Here is an 18,198-nt window from a genome sequence, read left to right on the forward strand (position 1 = left end):
ATATGGAAGAGCAACACAAGTCTCAAAGAGATGTTCTGACACGTTTCGTCGACAACAGTGGCAGGATACAGGAGAGCCCATCGTTGCTGTCACTGGACCCCTTAAAGAAATTGTGAGACTCTTCATAGGATTAGTAGAATTTATCCCAATGTTCCAGCTGGATTCAACCTCCAGAAATTGCATTTGGCCTGCTCAACCCTTTCTATAAAGACAAACCCTCTCCAGAGATGTTATGAATGTCCAACAAAGGCAAAAGCTTCAATCAGAGCTGCAACTGCAGTCTTTAGATACATAGGAAAATAGACCTCCTTTGTGCCACTGTTCACCTAGTTACTGGTTTTGTACTGAAGAGCCCATTTGTTTTTTATACAGAAAGTAAGAGTGCTGAACAGCAACAATTCATGTCCCGTAGACTGTTAATTCAGCAGTTTCTGTCCGTGTCTCTTATTACACTTAGTTCGCATAGACTGATTTACCAGTTTTTGTTTTCTCAGACAGTAATACCTTTCTTCGTCTTAAGAAATAGCCATTTCTTTTACATTTTCCTCTACCAGTGTCAGGTTGACAAAGCACTTCATGGTTATAAGGCTACAAAAAGAATTAAAGTGTAGTAAGATTTTTTAGATACTATACATTAGAATTTTGAGATTTTGGAAACAGACAGCAGATCACATTCTTTGCATTTACAGAAAAAAGGCAAGAATTGACTGATTTTTTTTGATTTATCACAGATAAGTGATCAGAAACAGTTAAGTATGTTTATGTTATCTGGTATCTTTAATTTCATTTTGTATACAATATTACCATGCAATATCACAATAACTGGATGGGGATCTTCCAAGCAACTCCTACCTGCTTTAAAAAACCATGATGATTCAGCTGATGCTTATGGATTTTGTAGGTTCGGGGGCACAATGCTGAATGGCAGCTTCCATAGTCCTGGGCAGACATGCACAAAACCATTCCTTAGTACCTATGCAGTAAACCTAGTTAGACACAGTGCGTGGAGCATCTGGTCACTTGGTACATGAGCAGATCAGAGGACCTACCAACACTGCGCGCTCACTGATAAAACATGATGGATCTGCCTGTACACAAAAGGTACAGGTGAGTGGTGCAGCTCATCTGAAGACTCAGGAGTTGCCAAGAAAGCACGAGATAAGCCATTTCCATTTACACCACTAGAGTTGACTGACCTGTAACTTGAAGCTGACATTGCCCATGGCACGCCATGTTTTAAAAAATTTTATTTTTATACTTTGTATTTGCATTACAAAGCTACCTTTAAAATATTGTCTTTAAAAAGTGGCCTGAATCCACAGGAATCCCTTACAGCAAATTTTCACACGATTAGCACTATTTATCCTAATATTCCTAGCTGAATATCATCACCATGAATTGCATTTACTCAGCTCCTGTATGTTTCTGTCTGTTTCTACTAAATATGGTATTTTTCTTCTCTTCCAAACCACAGTGCAATATCATATTTTGTACTGCTATAAAGTCATCATACTTCAGTGGTGAATAATATTACCTACTTGCACATATATGGAGAAGATAATACTTGCATGTCACTTTGTGTATTTTCCAACACACTACCACAGTATATGTCCTCATTTTTGCAGTCTCCTTCAATGAGTGAATACCCTTTTCATCTGCTTACCATGGCTCTCAGAGATTTTTTTCTTTTTTTAAGGAAATAAGGGAGGAAAAAAGGCCTCAGAAAAGACTAATGGAAAATGGAGGGATTGCCAGAAAAGGGACAAAAAGTGTATGCAATACACAGGACCTTGGATACACCCGGGACAGGAGAGAATCAAAGAAAAACAAAAGAAAACCAAGAAAAGAATGACAGAAAAATCCCTAAAAATCGGTATCATCTGTTCAGTGCGTTCTCCAGTAGGCGGCAGCACAGCTGCAACTATAGCTGCCACAAAGCCAGACCAAAGCGCTGGCGGCTCCACCTGGAGCCGTTTAACCAAGGTACCAAGGAAAGCACCGAGACACCAATAGCTACAACCCCCAGGGAGAAACTCAAGTCAGAAGAAAAATCACACTTCCATTTCTACAATAAGCACTAGGTAACGCCTTTATTACTCTTTGGATAAATACAATCTGTTTGCTGTGCAAAATATTTTGTGCTGGGGAGTACTTGCAGAAGACATCATCATTAGATTTATTAAATGTTTAGAAGCTACTTACTTTTGTCAGAAAAGGATTAAATGGCTTTAAGTTTTAAGTACCGTTATTAGGTTAAATGATGTCCCCCTCTCTTTGGTAATAATTCATTATACTGTCATTATTACTCCCTTGAGAATTCTAGACAAGTTATCTTCAGGAAAAAAAGAAAAAAGACTATGTGAGATTAAAGTTCATACCCAACCTGATATAAAGCAGCATACTTAAGTAGCAAAGATATACATCGCAGGTATTTTTCACCTTGTAAGAAGAACAGAAATTGAAATATTTCTAGAAACCACGTTTTGTCCTAATCACACCTATACAATTCACTGATGTTATTTGTGCTGTGAAGGCTGGTTATCAATCACGCTGCAGTAGAATTAGCAAGGTTTACATTAGGACTCAATTTTATGAGACACTGCACAAACAGGTAGTAAAAGGTTTTATTATCTAACTACACCAGACTAGAAATAGTTGGGTAAGAAAGTCAAGAGACAGACAAGTGAAGTGAACTGCCCTGAATAACAAGCAATAGAGTAGCAGGTCAGAAAAAATGCTGATATTGTTCATTGCCTCTACCAGAGCAAAATATAACTTTGAAAGCCACAGAAACTTTGCACCACTGATGGACACTAGCAGGTATGTAAGAGGTAGAATTACCCCTGACTAAATTAGAACTAGCAGACAAAACAATAATGAAATACAATACAAAACACATTGTGTCATAGCCCACCATGACACCTTAAACCCTGCAGTGACCTAAAACCAAACGCTAAGCTAAGCGAGGAATTTCTAGTAGACAGAATTAGGCAAGTAAAGGAGACAGTGTATAACAGCAACCTTTAAACTAGCCAGACAACTCCTTTTAAATCCAGCACAAACCTAATCTCACAGGCTAACACTTACAGAAGCCTTCATCCTAACTCTGCCCAGAAACCCAGCCTCAGCTCTAAAGAGGCAACCCTGCCAGACCAAAATTGTTATTAAGGTAGCCACTAACCATAGCAGCCCTAAACTTAGCTCAGCAACTTGTCATATACCTATTAAAAATCCAGGCTCTCCACCCAGTAATGGAACAAACCCTATCTCCAAATTATTCTTGACACCAGACAGGCTGTTTTTGCCAAACACAGAACTATGTATAACAAGGTGGCTCTTATGGCATCAGTTCTAACCATTATTTCCTTCAAAACCCAGAAAAACCCAAACCTTGCTCCTAACCCTAGTGCAAATCTAATACTGGAATAGCAACCTCTGCCAGATCCAACACTGAGCAGCATATACTCCCTGATGGTAATAGCACAAAAATCTATCTTCAAAACTATATATTTTTTCTGCCAGCAAACCAGGTCCAATGGAACACTCTGTGGCATAACCAAACCCAAATCCCAATCTAGCACCAGAGGGGCAACATCTGCCACTCCCAAAATGAATACAGTACCCTTAAATATAGCTACACTGCCCTATATATAGGAGAAACTAAGAACCTCCTATAGTAGCACAACAAACTCTAAATGATCCCAAATGTGAGGCCACAGCACTACAAGGAGGTGGCCAGCTACAGAAACTCTATGCATATTACAACAGGTCTTTATAAAACTGGACTCCTCACCGAGTAACAAACAGCACAGATTCTAGCTTTAATATTACATTACCGTTAAACATCCAGAATTTAGTACTGTTGCCATCAATGCTTAATGTATTCTAAGAATAGGGTTAGAGATCCCAATGATCTTGGTCATTTAGGATATGCTTTTGATGATTTTTAATACAAATCCAGGTTAAGACTGTTACTAGAAAAGGTCCCCAATGCATGGCTCTTGGCTTAGATGTATGCATAAGCTTATCCTTAAACTTACAACTCTTTGCATCTGCCTGTTGAAAATGGAACATAAAAGAGCAAAAATTATTCACTTCCAAAATCTTCTCTCTATATACTATCTCTGACAAAGAACATCCATTTTCATTACAGTGGTGCATAAGTCCACTCAGTATGACCAGGGAAACCAGGAGGTTGCTGCCTTTATAAACTGTTCAGCACATCTGCTGGAGATGGAGCATACTTGCTGTTATCTTTATGTTAGCAGTAATTGCCAAGAGCACAATACAAAAAAAAAAACACATGTAACATGGAATAAGTGAAAAAAAAATCAAAAGAAACTTAAAAATGGTTAAGAGCGATGATAAAGTAATGTGACTGTGGAGCCTTTTTTCATATTTTTTGATGATGACAAAACTGTCAAAATGTTTTCATTTATCAACATAGAAAACTGTTGTTAGCACTAGAAGATTGCTTACCATGATAACAGGTTTCACATGCAGTGAGCTCCTGATATAGATGTAGATACTAGGAAATGGAAAGTAAGCTCAAGAGCTCGTGTCCCTTGCCTGTTTCTTACAATACATTGTCTACATTACAAGCACTTCACTGGTACAGGGATACATTTCTTGTTGTATAATTTCCTCTACATACGGGCACTTCATCGGCACTGCCATACTATAAATCCTAACTCCTCGCAGCTGGTCTGGAAGAGATATGTCATAAAAATTCCACATTTTAAGATGTTACTCAAGTGTTCTCATTTCAGCCAAAGCTCCTTTGAGCTGCTGTAGCACTAATAATAATATACTGGGTCATTCAAAGACTGCAGGTTGTTTTCTTATAAACATTTCCAGATGTATCTTTCTTTTTCCCCTCAGAAGTCATTCATAAATATACACACATTTGTTTCTTATTTTGAACACAGTCTAAAATTAATTCACTTTGCAGATTCAAGTATGTGCTTTGCATTGAAACCTTATTAAGTTTATATTCTGCTCAAGGTGGAGAAAATAATTCCAAATATATATTAAGAAATCCTGAAAAAGACAAGAGCATAAATGCTTTTTATACCTAGACAGTAGTTGAGACAACATCAACATAACAGTTAAATATAAGCCATCTTCCAACTCTAACGATTTTTATTGATATAAAGCATACCTTTTCAAGTTGATGATACAAGCTGAGCTAGAGCCCCTCAAAACACATAGGATGATCAGGGTGTGACAGAAAAACATATGTTGTCTTTGTTCTTTCCTGTAATTCAAGTCTAATTTCACTTGGGATAAAGCTGCTGCTTAAAATCCTTTTTGCTGATCTTTAAGGAGGATGTTGGTCAATCTCTTGGGGTAATAAGTTCTGCAAAGGAAAAACACAGGTGCTCAAAATCTAATCAAAACAGCTGAGAGAGCATAGCAGGTGTTCATCTCAGCAGGAAAGAAATTGCAAGATGCCATCCTGAGACCAATAAAAGCCAAAGGCTGGACCCATTAAATAGTGTGATAGACTACAAAAGAAAATAAGTTACAGCTGCACTAACATCCATGACTATTGGCTTATCATATAGCACTGAAATCAGTGGCTTTGGAAAGGCTGAGAATTTTTTTCTGAAACAAAAATATATTACTGAATGTTTCTAATATAGCTGCACTTGCAAATTTCACAAAAGCTGTACAGTGACAAGTAAGACCAACCTGATGAGTTTGCAGTCACAGCACTAGGAAATTAATCTCTGCTGCTAACCCCAGATTTTCTCAGGGAATGGGCTCCCTCAGATAACAGAAGTGCTTCTGGGACCCCTTCCAACAGTAAAAGCGTCAGTAATGTTCTCCAAGTTTCATACAACCTGTTGTGGTCAAATAGCTGTAAATGGACAATATGGGGGCAATATGGGAAATGGTATGCTTCCTGCAATTGTTTTTATTGGGTAAGTTAACATTCAGAAGGAACACCACAAAAGCAGTACCCAGGAGCTCTTGTCTGATGGGACTGAACTGCTCCTTCCATCCAGGTCATGTTTCTGGTTCTTCTGAATGAAGGAACCCAGGAAACTGCCAGAGTCGCTATAAACACACTTAAAAATGTTTAAACGCAGCTGTATTTATCCTTCAGCGTTCTGGGAAATGATAGCGTGAGCAATCACAGCAGTTAGAGTGGGGCCACGTTGTTTGCTTGATTCACTGAGCTCTACTAAAATACAAGAGAAATAGAGCTCAGAGAGAGTAAGTTTTCTATTTTTAAATCACTTTTGCTCTTCACGAGGATGCCCAGTGCATTGATGACTTCTTGGCGGGGCCCCGTCCAGTTTCTCCCTTAGTAACTTCTTCTAGTCCCCTGGCTTGAGTCTCCAGCTCCCCTCACCCCTGTTCGCGCCATGGCTGCCTCCAGCCAACCTGTGCCATAACCCCCCCCTTCACAGCCTGAGCTCACGTCGCGTAGCCAGCGGAACCCCTTTCGCTAGTTTCTTAGTGCATAAAACCCATACGCCCTTTTATTTCTCAATCCCCCCCCAAAACCAGGGTCTCCACCATCCGTTACACCTCCGTCACGCCCCCCCAGGCTGCCCGCCAAGGGAGCCCGTTGGGGCGGGGCGGGGCGCGGAGCTGCGCCATTGGCGCAGCGGCACCACGTGGCCCGCCCCCCCCCCCCGAGGGGACGCGCGCGACGCAGCTCGGCCGGGCGGGAAACTCTCTGCGCGGCCCCGCAGGACCCCGCGCGGCCCCTTCTAGAAGCCGCCTCAGCCGCCCGCAGTGACCCCTTAGGCGTCTGAGCCGCTCGCCGGCAGGCGCGGGCTTCCCTTCCCCGCGGCGCAGGCGCGGAGGCGACAGCCTCTGCGTGACGTCACACCGCGCGCCGGCCGCAAGGACCCGGGCGCGGCGATCGCAGCGCGTTCTGGAAGGTTCCCGGCGGGGCGGCCGGTAGCGCGGGGCCCATCCGTGTCCATCAGCGCCGGGGCGGCCGGTAGCGCGGTTCTGCTCGTGTCTAGCGGCGGCCGGTACCGCGGGGCCCTTCCGTGTCCGCGTCCAGCGGCGGCGGCGGCGGCGGGCGAAGATGCCGGAGAACGCGGGGGCCAAAGCCCACGGCGGCGGCGCCGGGAGCCGGGCTAAGGGCACCTACCAGGACCGGGACAAGCCCTCCCAGATCCGCTTCAGCAACATCTCCGCCGGCAAAGGTGCGGCGCCGCGGCGGGTGGCGGCCCGGAGCCGGCAGGGCTCCGCGCCCTCCCTTTGTGCTGCGGACGGCCGCGGTGGGCCCCCGCCTGCTGCCGTGCCAGCCCGGACCCGCCGCCTCTGCTCCCCCCCATCGCCGGCCCGGTCGGCGGAGGAGCGGCGTGCCGCCCCTCGGGGGGCCCGCTTGGCTTTATTCGCCCCTGCCCTGCGGGGAGGAAGGCGGAGCGGGGTTGCTGCGTCCCCGTCCATTGGGAGGACCTGATCCCGGGGGAGAACCATCCCGTTCACTCTTCTGGGTTGGAGTGCAGAGGAGAGAGAGGCAGCGTGGGGAGGGCAACGCCTTTCTGCTGTTTTCAGCGTTGAAGCTGGATAGTTGCGGATTGTCATGGTCCCTTCTCTAAATTCAGGAGCACATAGCCATTTCCATTGTCTCCCTGTATGTTCCGTGCTCCGTTTTGTATGAGCGGGAGGTATGCGTGTGGTGACTGTTAGTGGTAACAGGCTTTTGGTGGTAGGACAAGTGCATGTTGGGGGAAGTTAAATTTGGCGTTTGATACAAACCCTGGTCAGGTTACTTGGCACGCAGCATTTCAACTCAATTTTAAAATGGCTCTAGTCAAGTGATCAGATGTGAATTGATTTAAAATTCCAGCTATGGAAATCTATCCTGAAGTTGCAACATCTTGTATAATTTTGCTGTTACTGAGAACGACTTAATGCTGATAGAATCATTTGTGAACTGTGTAATACTGGGGGACTCTTTATAGAAGAAATGTTTAGAGTGATGGAGTGCTAGTAGTTTTTTAGATCAATTTGCAAATGTATTTTTTCTCTCCTAGCTGTTGCTGATGCAATTAGAACAAGCCTTGGACCAAAGGGAATGGATAAAATGGTAAGCATCATGCTGAAATTTTAAAGATAATAACTTACTGGAGGTACGGTAACATGAATGTGTTTTGATTAAGACAACTTTTTTGCTTTGAACTTCATTCCCAAGCATGGAAAATAGAATACTCTTGATTTTTGTGACCAAATCTCACTTCCATAAAGGATATTTTAAAATGTAAAGTAAATGCACATCTGAGTTTCGAAAATAATGTTGACAGGAAAATGCTTTACACTTAGCATCAAATCAACTTTGAGCTTTGCAATTACTAAGCAAAACTGTGTTTTCTTCCTCCTTCCTAGATTCAGGATGCTAAAGGAGATGTGACAATCACTAATGACGGTGCTACTATTCTGAAACAAATGCAGGTTCTGCACCCTGCAGCCAAGATGGTAAATACTTTTCTATAGCTTGGACAATGTTACATGTTAGAGCTTCATTTCCAGGAAAGAAAATATTAGAAATGCTTCAGGTGGATTTGAGCAAGAGATTTTGCTTGGCATACTTCAAGACTATGTACCTTGATTATAAGGTCTGCTCGGAGTCCCAAGACTTTATTTGTTATCCCGTATTCTGTATATGTAATCTCTTCTGGACAAGTTTTAAGACATAAAAGAATCCTTCTCTCAACCGAGAAAGAAGAGTCAGTGATGTCTCAAACCAGTGGAATGCAAAAGATTTAAAGAGAATGGATTACATTATGGTTGGTTGGTTCTAGGAAAGAACCTGTATCCCTGCTTCTAAAGCAATCCTTTGCTTCATATTCTCTTCTGTGTCCCAGCCCCCACCACCCCAGCCATGCTCAATAATAAGGATAATTAATAAGGATATTAATTTGACCTGAATTTGGGCGGTGAGGAGGAAGTGTCTTTCGTAACTGTCTAGCCTTATAGCCAGTTTGCATCTGTCTATGTGTGCTTGAGTGAACACGTGTGAAAGAAATACTGTCCTTGGCTTTTTGAGAGCTTAAATGTAGGCCTCTTAGACTTGAACTGTGGTTGCAGGTGGAAATGAGATACCTGTGATCCTCCTAAGGGAAAAGCTGGACCTGTTCAGTAGGTGTGATCAGTTCTAAGCTTGGGAGAGAAGCTTCTTGACTTCTGTAGGTGATTTGATTTACATCAGTTGTACTTCAGCCAAACGTGTATACAAAGTGTGATAAGTGAGTTGCAAAAGGTACAAATTTCAAATTAGGAAAGGCAGGATTGGTCCTGATAGTGAGTTTGATTTTCAGTAGCACTGCATTGTTGAATGTTTTTCTCAGTAATTGTCAGTGCTTGTGTTAAGTAGCGTTATAAACTTACGTAGTAATTTCTTGTTTAGTTGGTAGAGCTGTCAAAAGCACAAGATATTGAAGCTGGTGATGGCACTACATCTGTTGTTGTCATTGCTGGAGCTCTTTTGGATGCCTGTTCCAGACTTCTTCAAAAAGGTACATACGTTTTTTTCTTAAATAAAAACATGACTAGAGGTAGTTGCATCCTAGATTTGGTTGCACGTGTTTAACGAAGCTTAAAGTAACTTACCAGTTTAAACATGGGAAGTAACTCAGGTCTTCAGATTTCATCAGTGTCCCAGTTTGATAAAAATCTCACTGTTCAACTTTGTATTTTGAGTTGTGAATGCTTTATTTTTGATACAGGAAATAGTGTCTAGGAGATGTGGTGAATACTGCCTTGTAAAACTCACCTAGATCATACTTCATTTCTGTCATGGACACAGATGTAGCAGAAGAAAGTGTAAATGAAACTTGGAGCTGGTGATACTACAGTTACTCTACTTTTAGCAAATTTATCACTTCCTATCACTTACAAAATAGAGTTCTTCAGAAATGTCCAGTCAGGAAAAGACATGAACTTTGGAAGAAAAGTTACTGTAGGCTGTGCTCCATTAGCTCAGGGATCAGGAGAAACAACCTGCGAGACATACGGAAATTACAGGGGGTGGTTATAATTGTTGCTCTATGTATTGGCTTCTTTTTAAGAAGGGAAGCCCTTACCTCTATCATGAAAACTCCTAGTAGTTTTTGTGAAGTAGAAATTATCTTTTCAGAATTTTAGATAGGCTTTCTGGTCAAGAAATGATGGAGAAAGAGGGACACAGGTCCTGCACATCTAAATGCCATATATATATGTAAAGCCATTAAATAGTAACACTTTTAAAGCAATATGTTGACTTATCTGACGTAGCTTTGGGTGAAGGTGTGGATAATGGAAAAAGTAGATGAATGTTCTTAACCTTTTAGGGCGATGTGGTTGTGTTAAAACTTTCCGTCTTTCCTTTTTGGGGAGCCCAGTACTGAATGATTCTGTAAAGAATTACTGATACCTCCTCTCCTCAGATTTCTCTTAGTCTGCTTCCATCCAGTTCAGAAGCTTCTTCAGCTGTGTGACTTGGTATCATTAGGCTTCTGTGTACACTGGAAATAGAGTAAGGCTGACTGGACCTACAGAGTCCTTTTGTGTCTCAGATCTGGACTTTTTAGCTATTTACTTACCACAGTCTCATCTTCATCTACACCATTTTGCTTGTTGTCCCCTTTTTGGCTCTTACCAAATATTTGCCAGTGTTTACTTCCTCTCCCAGTACTGGTGGTACTTGTGCATTATCTCTGTGTGATCCTCACAGCCAGAAACAGTCTTACGCAGCAATGCTACCAGAAGCAACTACCATGGTTAGGACCAGCAGCCTGGTATCCCTGAGAGGTAGTTAGAAGATGCCTGTCTAATGGTTTCCAGTAAGCTGCCTGTTTTGAAAAAGATAAAGGGTATCAAGCACTGTAGAGAAATTTGGGAACTTTTACAAGCAGCAGTGGGAAACTGCTTTTCAGAAATCTGAAGTAAAATCACTGTCAGACTTCTCACAGATATTATCTGAATAGCTGCAGCTTTAAGAATGTCAGGGAAAAAGAAAATTTTGAGAACACGTCTGGAATGTCTGATGTTGCAGGGTAATGTGCTCTACTGTCTGTGAGAACAAACTACTAGGAACACCATAGGGTTTTTTCCTCAGTTTTAAAAGCACAAAGGAATAAGGGGAAGTCACCTGCTCGCAAAGAATGCATTTTGCTAAAATGGCTTTTGATTTTATTCGGAGTCTCTCTAAATTAGTCTTAAAATGGAAAGAAAGGAGGCGGGAGGGAAAAGGCTTTGGTTTGGAAGCATGACCTTCTAACAATGTATTGTACAATTCACAGGAATTCACCCCACCATCATTTCAGAGTCATTCCAGAAAGCTTTGGAAAAAGGTATTGAAGTATTGACCAACATGGCACAACCAGTTGAATTGAGTGACAGAGAAACCTTGCTAAATAGCGCAACTACTTCACTGAATTCAAAGGTGGGACTGATGCTTAAACTTCCTGCCTTCAGGCTAGCAGAGCCTTTCAGTTTTTTCCAGCTAATGCTACTATTCACTTATTTAGAATTGTTACAAATCTAGTTGTTTTAGAGACTGTGCTACTTTCTGTTAGATTGGACCGACTTATTTTAAAAGCTGTGGTTGACTGAGATTAATTTGAAGCATAAGAACTGAATTTCAGTCAGAATTTTTAGTGATCTTGCATGTTAACCCTAAGCATAAAATAAATAGGCAAGCTTAAACTGAGAACAGTAACAGAAAAATCCAGCAGTTTACTGAGAGCATTTGATAACTCCTTGTGTAGGCAGTTCTTATTCATGTGTCAGAAACTTCTAAAACAGCATCAAAATCTGGAGTTGAGTTGCCTGCAAGAACTTTTTTCCTGGAACAGCTGGATTTCAGAGCTCCTTGTTTTCCCTAGAGGTCCAGTAGTTGCAAAACAGGAATAATGAAATTTCCTCTCTTCCCTGCAATATTTCTTTGTATTGTAGAGTCAATTGTAAAGACGTGTGTTAGTCCCAACAGAATCTGGGAAGCTCTCTAAAGGCTTATTTTAAGAGTTTGAGGGAGAAATTCACATTTCTTAAAATAATTCCTGAAGCAAGCATAGGTTTTTCCTACCAAAACAACTGTTCTTTCTTTTACATCACATAGCACTTAAAGAAACTGCAGTAAGACATCTGGCTGGCTGACAGGGAGGGAAAACAAACTTTCTTTTAAAATTCAAAGGTCAAATGAAGATGCGTAAAATACAATGACAACACCATTTTGAAATTACTGGCCAACATTTATCATTCGTAAGTATCTCATGCCATTGATTCTTTTCCTTATTAAATCCCTTAGGTTGTGTGTCAGTATTCTAGTTTACTTTCTCCAATGAGTGTGGATGCAGTGATGAAGGTGATTGACCCATCTACAGCTAGTAGTGTGGACCTCAGAGATATCAAAATTGTTAAGAAGTTGGGGTAAGAAACAGTTTGTAACTAGAGGATTTTTGACTTTGTCAAATTTGCCTCCCCAAATATGTGATTCATAAATTGTTCTTCTTTCCAGAGGAACAATTGACGATTGTGAACTGGTTGAAGGATTAGTCCTGACTCAGAAGGTGGCAAATACCGGTGTAACTAGAGTGGAAAAAGCCAAAATTGGCCTAATTCAGTTCTGCTTGTCTGCTCCAAAGACAGATGTAAGTTAAAATGTTACTACAGTGAAAGCTTTTGCTGTAGTACTTGAGAGATGTAAATGGAATGAAAATACATCTTCTTACAATGTTGTGATGTCAGCTCTGTTCCACAGCTAGGATGAAGGCCTGCTAACTTAATGTGCTGGAAAACAGTCAGATACTCATAATCCTTAAATATGAACAACTCAGTTGGTATTAGAAAAGAAATAGTTCAGAAGTCTGGTATTTCTTGTCATCTAAACAAGCCTCTAATAAGTCATCTTTTCACTCTAATCTTTTCATGTCTGTTTGCCTTGAATCACAGGCTCCTAATGTTTTAGAATGTAGAACATCTTGACTCTTGCTTTTAAAGTCAGCACTTCTTTATAATACTTGGGGTTTTTTTCCTCTTTTCAATAGATGGACAACCAAATTGTTGTTTCTGATTATGCTCAAATGGACAGAGTATTGCGTGAGGAGAGAGCCTATATTCTAAACTTAGTTAAGCAAATTAAGAAGGCTGGATGCAATGTGCTGCTGATTCAGAAGTCTATTCTGCGGTATGTTAACGGATGATTTACTAATCCATTGTGTTTGTTGGAGAACAAATGGAATTGATTTGAATACCTGGAAAACTGAAGCCAAGTATTAACACTGACACTGGGTCCAGTGTGTCAGACTGGCTTTAAAAGAGTTGCTGTACTTTTAGAACTCACTGACATTCTCCATGTTGTGGATTTAGTAATATCCCTACTTCACAGTCTGAAGAATTTGAGCGTTGTTGGTAAGAGCCAAGCAACTGGCTCATATAACCCAAACTTACAAGAACACTGTGCACTGACTACTTCCTTCTTGTTTTTAGGGATGCTCTTAGTGACCTAGCTGTACATTTTCTGAACAAAATGAAGATCATGGTGGTTAAAGACATTGAAAGAGAAGATATTGAATTTATATGTAAGGTAAAGTGAGCTATGAAAGTGGCTATTTGAGTAATAGCCATGTTTAAATTAAGTACCCAGCCAATGCCAATTTATTATGACATTCACAGGTTTCAGGCCAACAAACTGCAGTGTGCTGACTGTAATGTAAGAGTAGACAAGACATGTCCCTGAAAGATATTCTTGTTCTGTTGAGCAGTCAAGTTCATAGAAGGATTAGAAGTGGATGTAAAAGCCACAGTCTGCCTGCATTTTACTGTAATATGCAGAAGTACATTATGCAGTATGCTTGCTGAATTTGCAGTTCAGATTCTGATTTTTCTTTTCTTCTCCAGACAATTGGAACTAAGCCTGTTGCTCATATAGACCAGTTTACTCCTGATATGCTGGGGTCTGCTGAGCTGGCAGAAGAGGTTAACTTGAACAGTTCTGGGAAGCTAATAAAGGTGAGTGAGTGACATGTTAATACCTTTTTAACATTTGCCAGTTCTTTAATATTAACTACTAACTTAACTGTAATAACTTCAGTAACGACAAACATTAAAGCACCTACTTCTAATCACTAGCTAGCCACTGACTTTGCAAGCTTAGTGTGTTTGCTTAGCAGACCTCAGTACTATTACAAAAGTTTAAGATACCAACTGAAGTCTTTGTCCAGAATTTTCTTTTAGTCCATTCTTTTGGCTTTGTTTTAGATTACAGGCTGTACAAACCCTGGAAAAACTGTAACAATTGTGGTACGTGGATCCAACAAACTTGTTCTAGAAGAAGCTGAGCGTTCAATTCATGATGCCCTGTGTGTCATAAGATGCTTAGTTAAGAAAAGGTAACAGTTTTGCCAGATAGTGACCTAGTGTTCTAATAATGCAGAAAGCTAACCATTTCTGCGCTTAAAGTGAGGTTTGAATTTTTTGTTTTTTTAACTTATTTATTTTTAAATCTCTGTTCTCAGAGCTCTAATTGCAGGAGGTGGAGCACCAGAGATAGAGTTAGCACTGCGCTTGAATGAGTATGCTCGCACTTTGAGTGGTATGGACTCGTACTGTGTCCGTGCATATGGGGATGCACTGGAAGTCATACCATCTACACTGGCTGAAAATGCAGGCCTCAATCCTATTTCGACGGTAACAGAGCTGAGAAACAGACATGCTCAAGGAGAGAAAACAGCTGGCATTAATGTCAGAAAGGTAAAAAGAAATCATACATGCACAGGATAGTTTTTTAAAAAAATACTGGGTACCGTAAAGGGAAAATGCTAAGTGTTAGGGCTGAAATAAGGAAAGGCCAAACTTGCATCTTATAGCTGTATTGTCACTGAAACCATAGTGTTGGGATAGATCTTAGCTTGCTTTTTGAGGCTTTAACACATTATCTTGGGTATTGATAATAGCATATACTTAAATGCCATGTACATAGAACAAGACACTTGCCATTTGTCACTTCAGAACCATTACTGGAACAGAAGTCTCCTGCAGTCAACTTCTAAAAACAATTTTGGATGTCACAAAAAAGTCTCTTCTAACTTAGCTCTGGTATATGGGGGGGGGATACCTGCTTGTCTTCACTCACAAAAAACAGTTTTGTGAAATACTTTCATTGTAAAACAGAGTTTGTCCACAGAGATAAGAACAAGTAGTCTCAGTGCTGGAATTACAGCCTAAAAATACCTGAGCTTAAGTAGCTTCAGTGGCATAGGGTAAATAGAGTAAGAAGGATTACTTTTGAAATACAGAATTCATAATCTTTACAGCTGTCAGAACCAGATAACAGCTCCTTAAATAATTTATTCCTAAATGAGTTTATAATACATTCCTTAAAGAATGAAGTTAGATAAGGCAGGGGGGTTTTTTTGTTCATTTTCTGTTATCTTTAACACCTTGTTAGCAGCACAGTGGGCTAGCTTCTTGTATATTTTCATCATGTTTAAGCTTGCATAGCTATATTTGTTATTCTCTTGGCTAATTTTGAGTGGACACAACAAATACTCAGTGGGAGAAGACCTGTGCCATAATACTCCTGTTCAGAATTGAACAGAGTACAAGCTATTTGATGACTGAATTTGAAGTTGAATGTCCTTTCCAAGGTTCTGTTAAAAGATAGCTTGTTAAAGCTAACTGTAGTCTCACGTTCACCAAGCTAGCTACTTGTTCTTGTAGGGTGGGATCTCCAACATCTTGGAGGAGTTGGTAGTCCAGCCGCTGCTGGTGTCTGTGAGTGCGCTGACTCTTGCAACAGAAACTGTGCGCAGTATTCTTAAGATTGATGATGTGGTGAGTAATGTTTGCATCACATTCTCCTTTTTACACAAGCACCAGAATAATTACTGTAATCAATCAGACTTGCTGTATTTCAAAATGTTTCATTCTGTAGTCTCAATTTAAATGCTACTTGACCCTTCAGCTTTCTAGTAACTGCTGATGGCAATTGTGGAATGGTAATTAAAACTAAGATTGCTGTTAGTAATATAAATACTGTACCTTACTGTAGTAGGAGGTTAATAAAGTGACTAGAAAATACAGGATCTTTAAACAGAGGAGCAGAAGTGATTGTTTTGTACTCTGTGGACTTCTTATGCCTGATTTTGTGAATTCTCCTTTGCAGGTGAACACTCGATAAGACAAATAAAGGAAATGGGACTGAGTACCTTCCCTGTAGTTTGGAATATGGTTTCCTCACCAAAAATGCCTGTGTGAATCGTCTTAAAGTCCACAAACACTTATGTACTTTTATCACTTTAATTTAATAAAATCTCTGGTTTCAAAAAGCAAATGCTGTTTAATCAATAAAAGTAGGGTAGTCTATACTTGAATCTTTCCTTTAAAAGTGCTGGGAATAACAATAGCTTTTTCAATGTTACATTTGCTTTTTCAGTGCTGTGTGATCCTATTTAGCTCTGAGAAGTTTTAACAGCAAATAATTAGCTTTTACAATATATTCTGAAAATGCCCTTGAATTAGCTCTCCACTACCCCAATAACTTAGAGGTGCTTCTCTAAAAGTTAGCTGTAATGGAAGGGGGTTTCCTCCTTAAACTTGACTGTAGCTAGACTGAAGAAATCCCAGCAACAACAAAACAGTCTCTGCATGACTGAAGGAGGTAAAATCCTGGCCAGGTCCTGTGTGCATATTGGCTGTCCATTTCTGGATGAAAGTTGTCTGGCTCTTAACATTCATATCTAGTTTTTAGGGAAGGACTGAAAGTGAACTTTCACTAAAAGTGATCTTTCATAGGGGTGACAGTAGCATTGAAGACTTAGCACATAAATGCTTTCTGAAGGTCCACCTAGCTCTATAAAGTTCTAGAGGAGGTAGCAAGTGTAGAAACAACAGTAAATCTCAAAGCTAAATCTAGTTTAAAAAAGCAGGGATAATAATTGGTGTTACTACAAGTGGGCTTGTCTGTATTAATAGGATTTTATTTAAACAGCTAGAAGATTTAACCCTTACTGTTCTTTTGGTCATTTCCATCATCCTGTTCAACTTGCAGGGCTACCTGGGAAACCCCCAGGAGTGAGGTCTTGTACAACCACCTGGGTATATCTTACACATGTGTACACTGAATGTCAGCAAGTTGACAACCAGGAAGGAGGATGATACTACTCCTTAAGAAAAGGGTTAATAGCTGTGATAGTAAATTGTAAGATTCTGTAAGATCACTGCAACAATTAGTTGGTTTCCCCAAAACAGCCTGGGAGTCAAATTACAAATTACCCTATTTTATCCAAATACAAAGTATACTATTTTATGAAGCAATTCATCGAATATATCCTAAATTCTATAAATACCTGAAGGAAACATGTACCCTTGTTTGGAAAGGCAGCTGAGTTTTGCTGCCTCTTGGACAGTGCATTAGCTAGCAGTGTATACACAAGATGAGGGTCACTTCATTGGGGTGAGCTGTTAGTGAGGTGGTGAACTGGACTGCGGTGGTTTTACCTTTTTGGCTAATGGGAGAATCCTGGCTGCATCAGGATTCATTCAGTTTAAAGTGAATGTTACTACATTTTATGGCTTGGAGTAAAATTACTTCAACTTGTTTCTAGTTCTGAGGTTGAAAGTCTGAATTAATGCTTTAAATCATCTTTACTGCTATATTGAGATGATCAGATTCATCTTTATGTTTAAACAAGAGATTATTTCTCTTCCCATAATTTCCTACATTTTTATTTACAATTAAAAGCAGATGGGTAGCTTTTGAGGAAGTTTCTGCTATTGAATGTGTTGACCAGGTATACTTGAAATCACTTATGGCTATGTATATCATTCAGAATAATTCAAATACTAAAAAAAAAGAAATAAACTGACTTTAACACTCTATATGCATAATTTATTGGCTAATTAAAAATATAAATTATGCCTTATCCTACAGGATTACTCTCAGTAATGAGCTCAGTCTTTTAAACTCATCTATCCAGTTCAGGTATTAATTCCTGATTAAAGTTTTTCTTCCCCATCCTCACAAATTTCCAATTCTTGACAATACTTAACAGCATGTATGCTGTAATCTTTTCATCTGTTTCTTTCCATTAAAAAGTACTTGTAATTTTACTGAAATAAATAGGTCCAGTAATCATTAATGCCTCCACAGAGGTGGAAGAGTATTCCCAATGATCCTGGTCTACCCTTATTCTGCAACTGTTTATTTCAAGTAGGAACTGCTCTTAAAGTAGCAGATTATTTAAT

At 40.1% G+C, this 18,198-nt stretch overlaps 1 protein-coding gene and 1 long non-coding RNA gene across 2 annotated transcripts; one reads left to right on the plus strand and one right to left on the minus strand.

Moving 5' to 3' along the window:
- Positions 1 to 5,124: 5,124 nt before the first annotated feature.
- On the minus strand, positions 5,125 to 6,409 carry LOC135327727 (uncharacterized). The gene is made up of 2 exons (XR_010388117.1): positions 5,695 to 6,409; positions 5,125 to 5,359 (listed from the first exon to the last, which is right to left on the minus strand). It is a non-coding gene; the product is annotated as an uncharacterized LOC135327727 (long non-coding RNA).
- Positions 6,410 to 6,692: 283 nt separating this feature from the next.
- Positions 6,693 to 16,285, plus strand: CCT4 (chaperonin containing TCP1 subunit 4). The gene is made up of 14 exons (XM_026094680.2): positions 6,693 to 7,172; positions 8,010 to 8,062; positions 8,359 to 8,448; positions 9,380 to 9,488; positions 11,253 to 11,395; positions 12,260 to 12,381; positions 12,470 to 12,602; positions 12,999 to 13,138; positions 13,441 to 13,537; positions 13,852 to 13,962; positions 14,212 to 14,342; positions 14,469 to 14,703; positions 15,673 to 15,786; positions 16,118 to 16,285. The coding sequence occupies exons 1-14, from the start codon at positions 7,052 to 7,054 to the stop codon at positions 16,130 to 16,132; spliced, it is 1,614 nt and encodes a 537-aa protein (XP_025950465.1). The 5' UTR covers positions 6,693 to 7,051; the 3' UTR covers positions 16,133 to 16,285.
- The last annotated feature ends 1,913 nt before the right edge of the window (positions 16,286 to 18,198 follow it).

Source organism: Dromaius novaehollandiae, chromosome 3 (assembly GCF_036370855.1).
Source record: "Dromaius novaehollandiae isolate bDroNov1 chromosome 3, bDroNov1.hap1, whole genome shotgun sequence".
NCBI lineage: Eukaryota > Metazoa > Chordata > Aves > Casuariiformes > Dromaiidae > Dromaius > Dromaius novaehollandiae.

Bases quoted from the DNA above. Each gene is read 5' to 3' on its own strand.
- CCT4 (XM_026094680.2), top strand. From the start codon at position 7,052: ATGCCGGAGAACGCGGGGGCCAAAGCCCACGGCGGCGGCGCCGGGAGC. The intron at 11,396-12,259 runs GTGGGACTGATG...TAAATCCCTTAG, and splicing joins CTACTTCACTGAATTCAAAG to GTTGTGTGTCAGTATTCTAG. The intron at 13,538-13,851 runs GTAAAGTGAGCT...TTTCTTCTCCAG, and splicing joins ATATTGAATTTATATGTAAG to ACAATTGGAACTAAGCCTGT.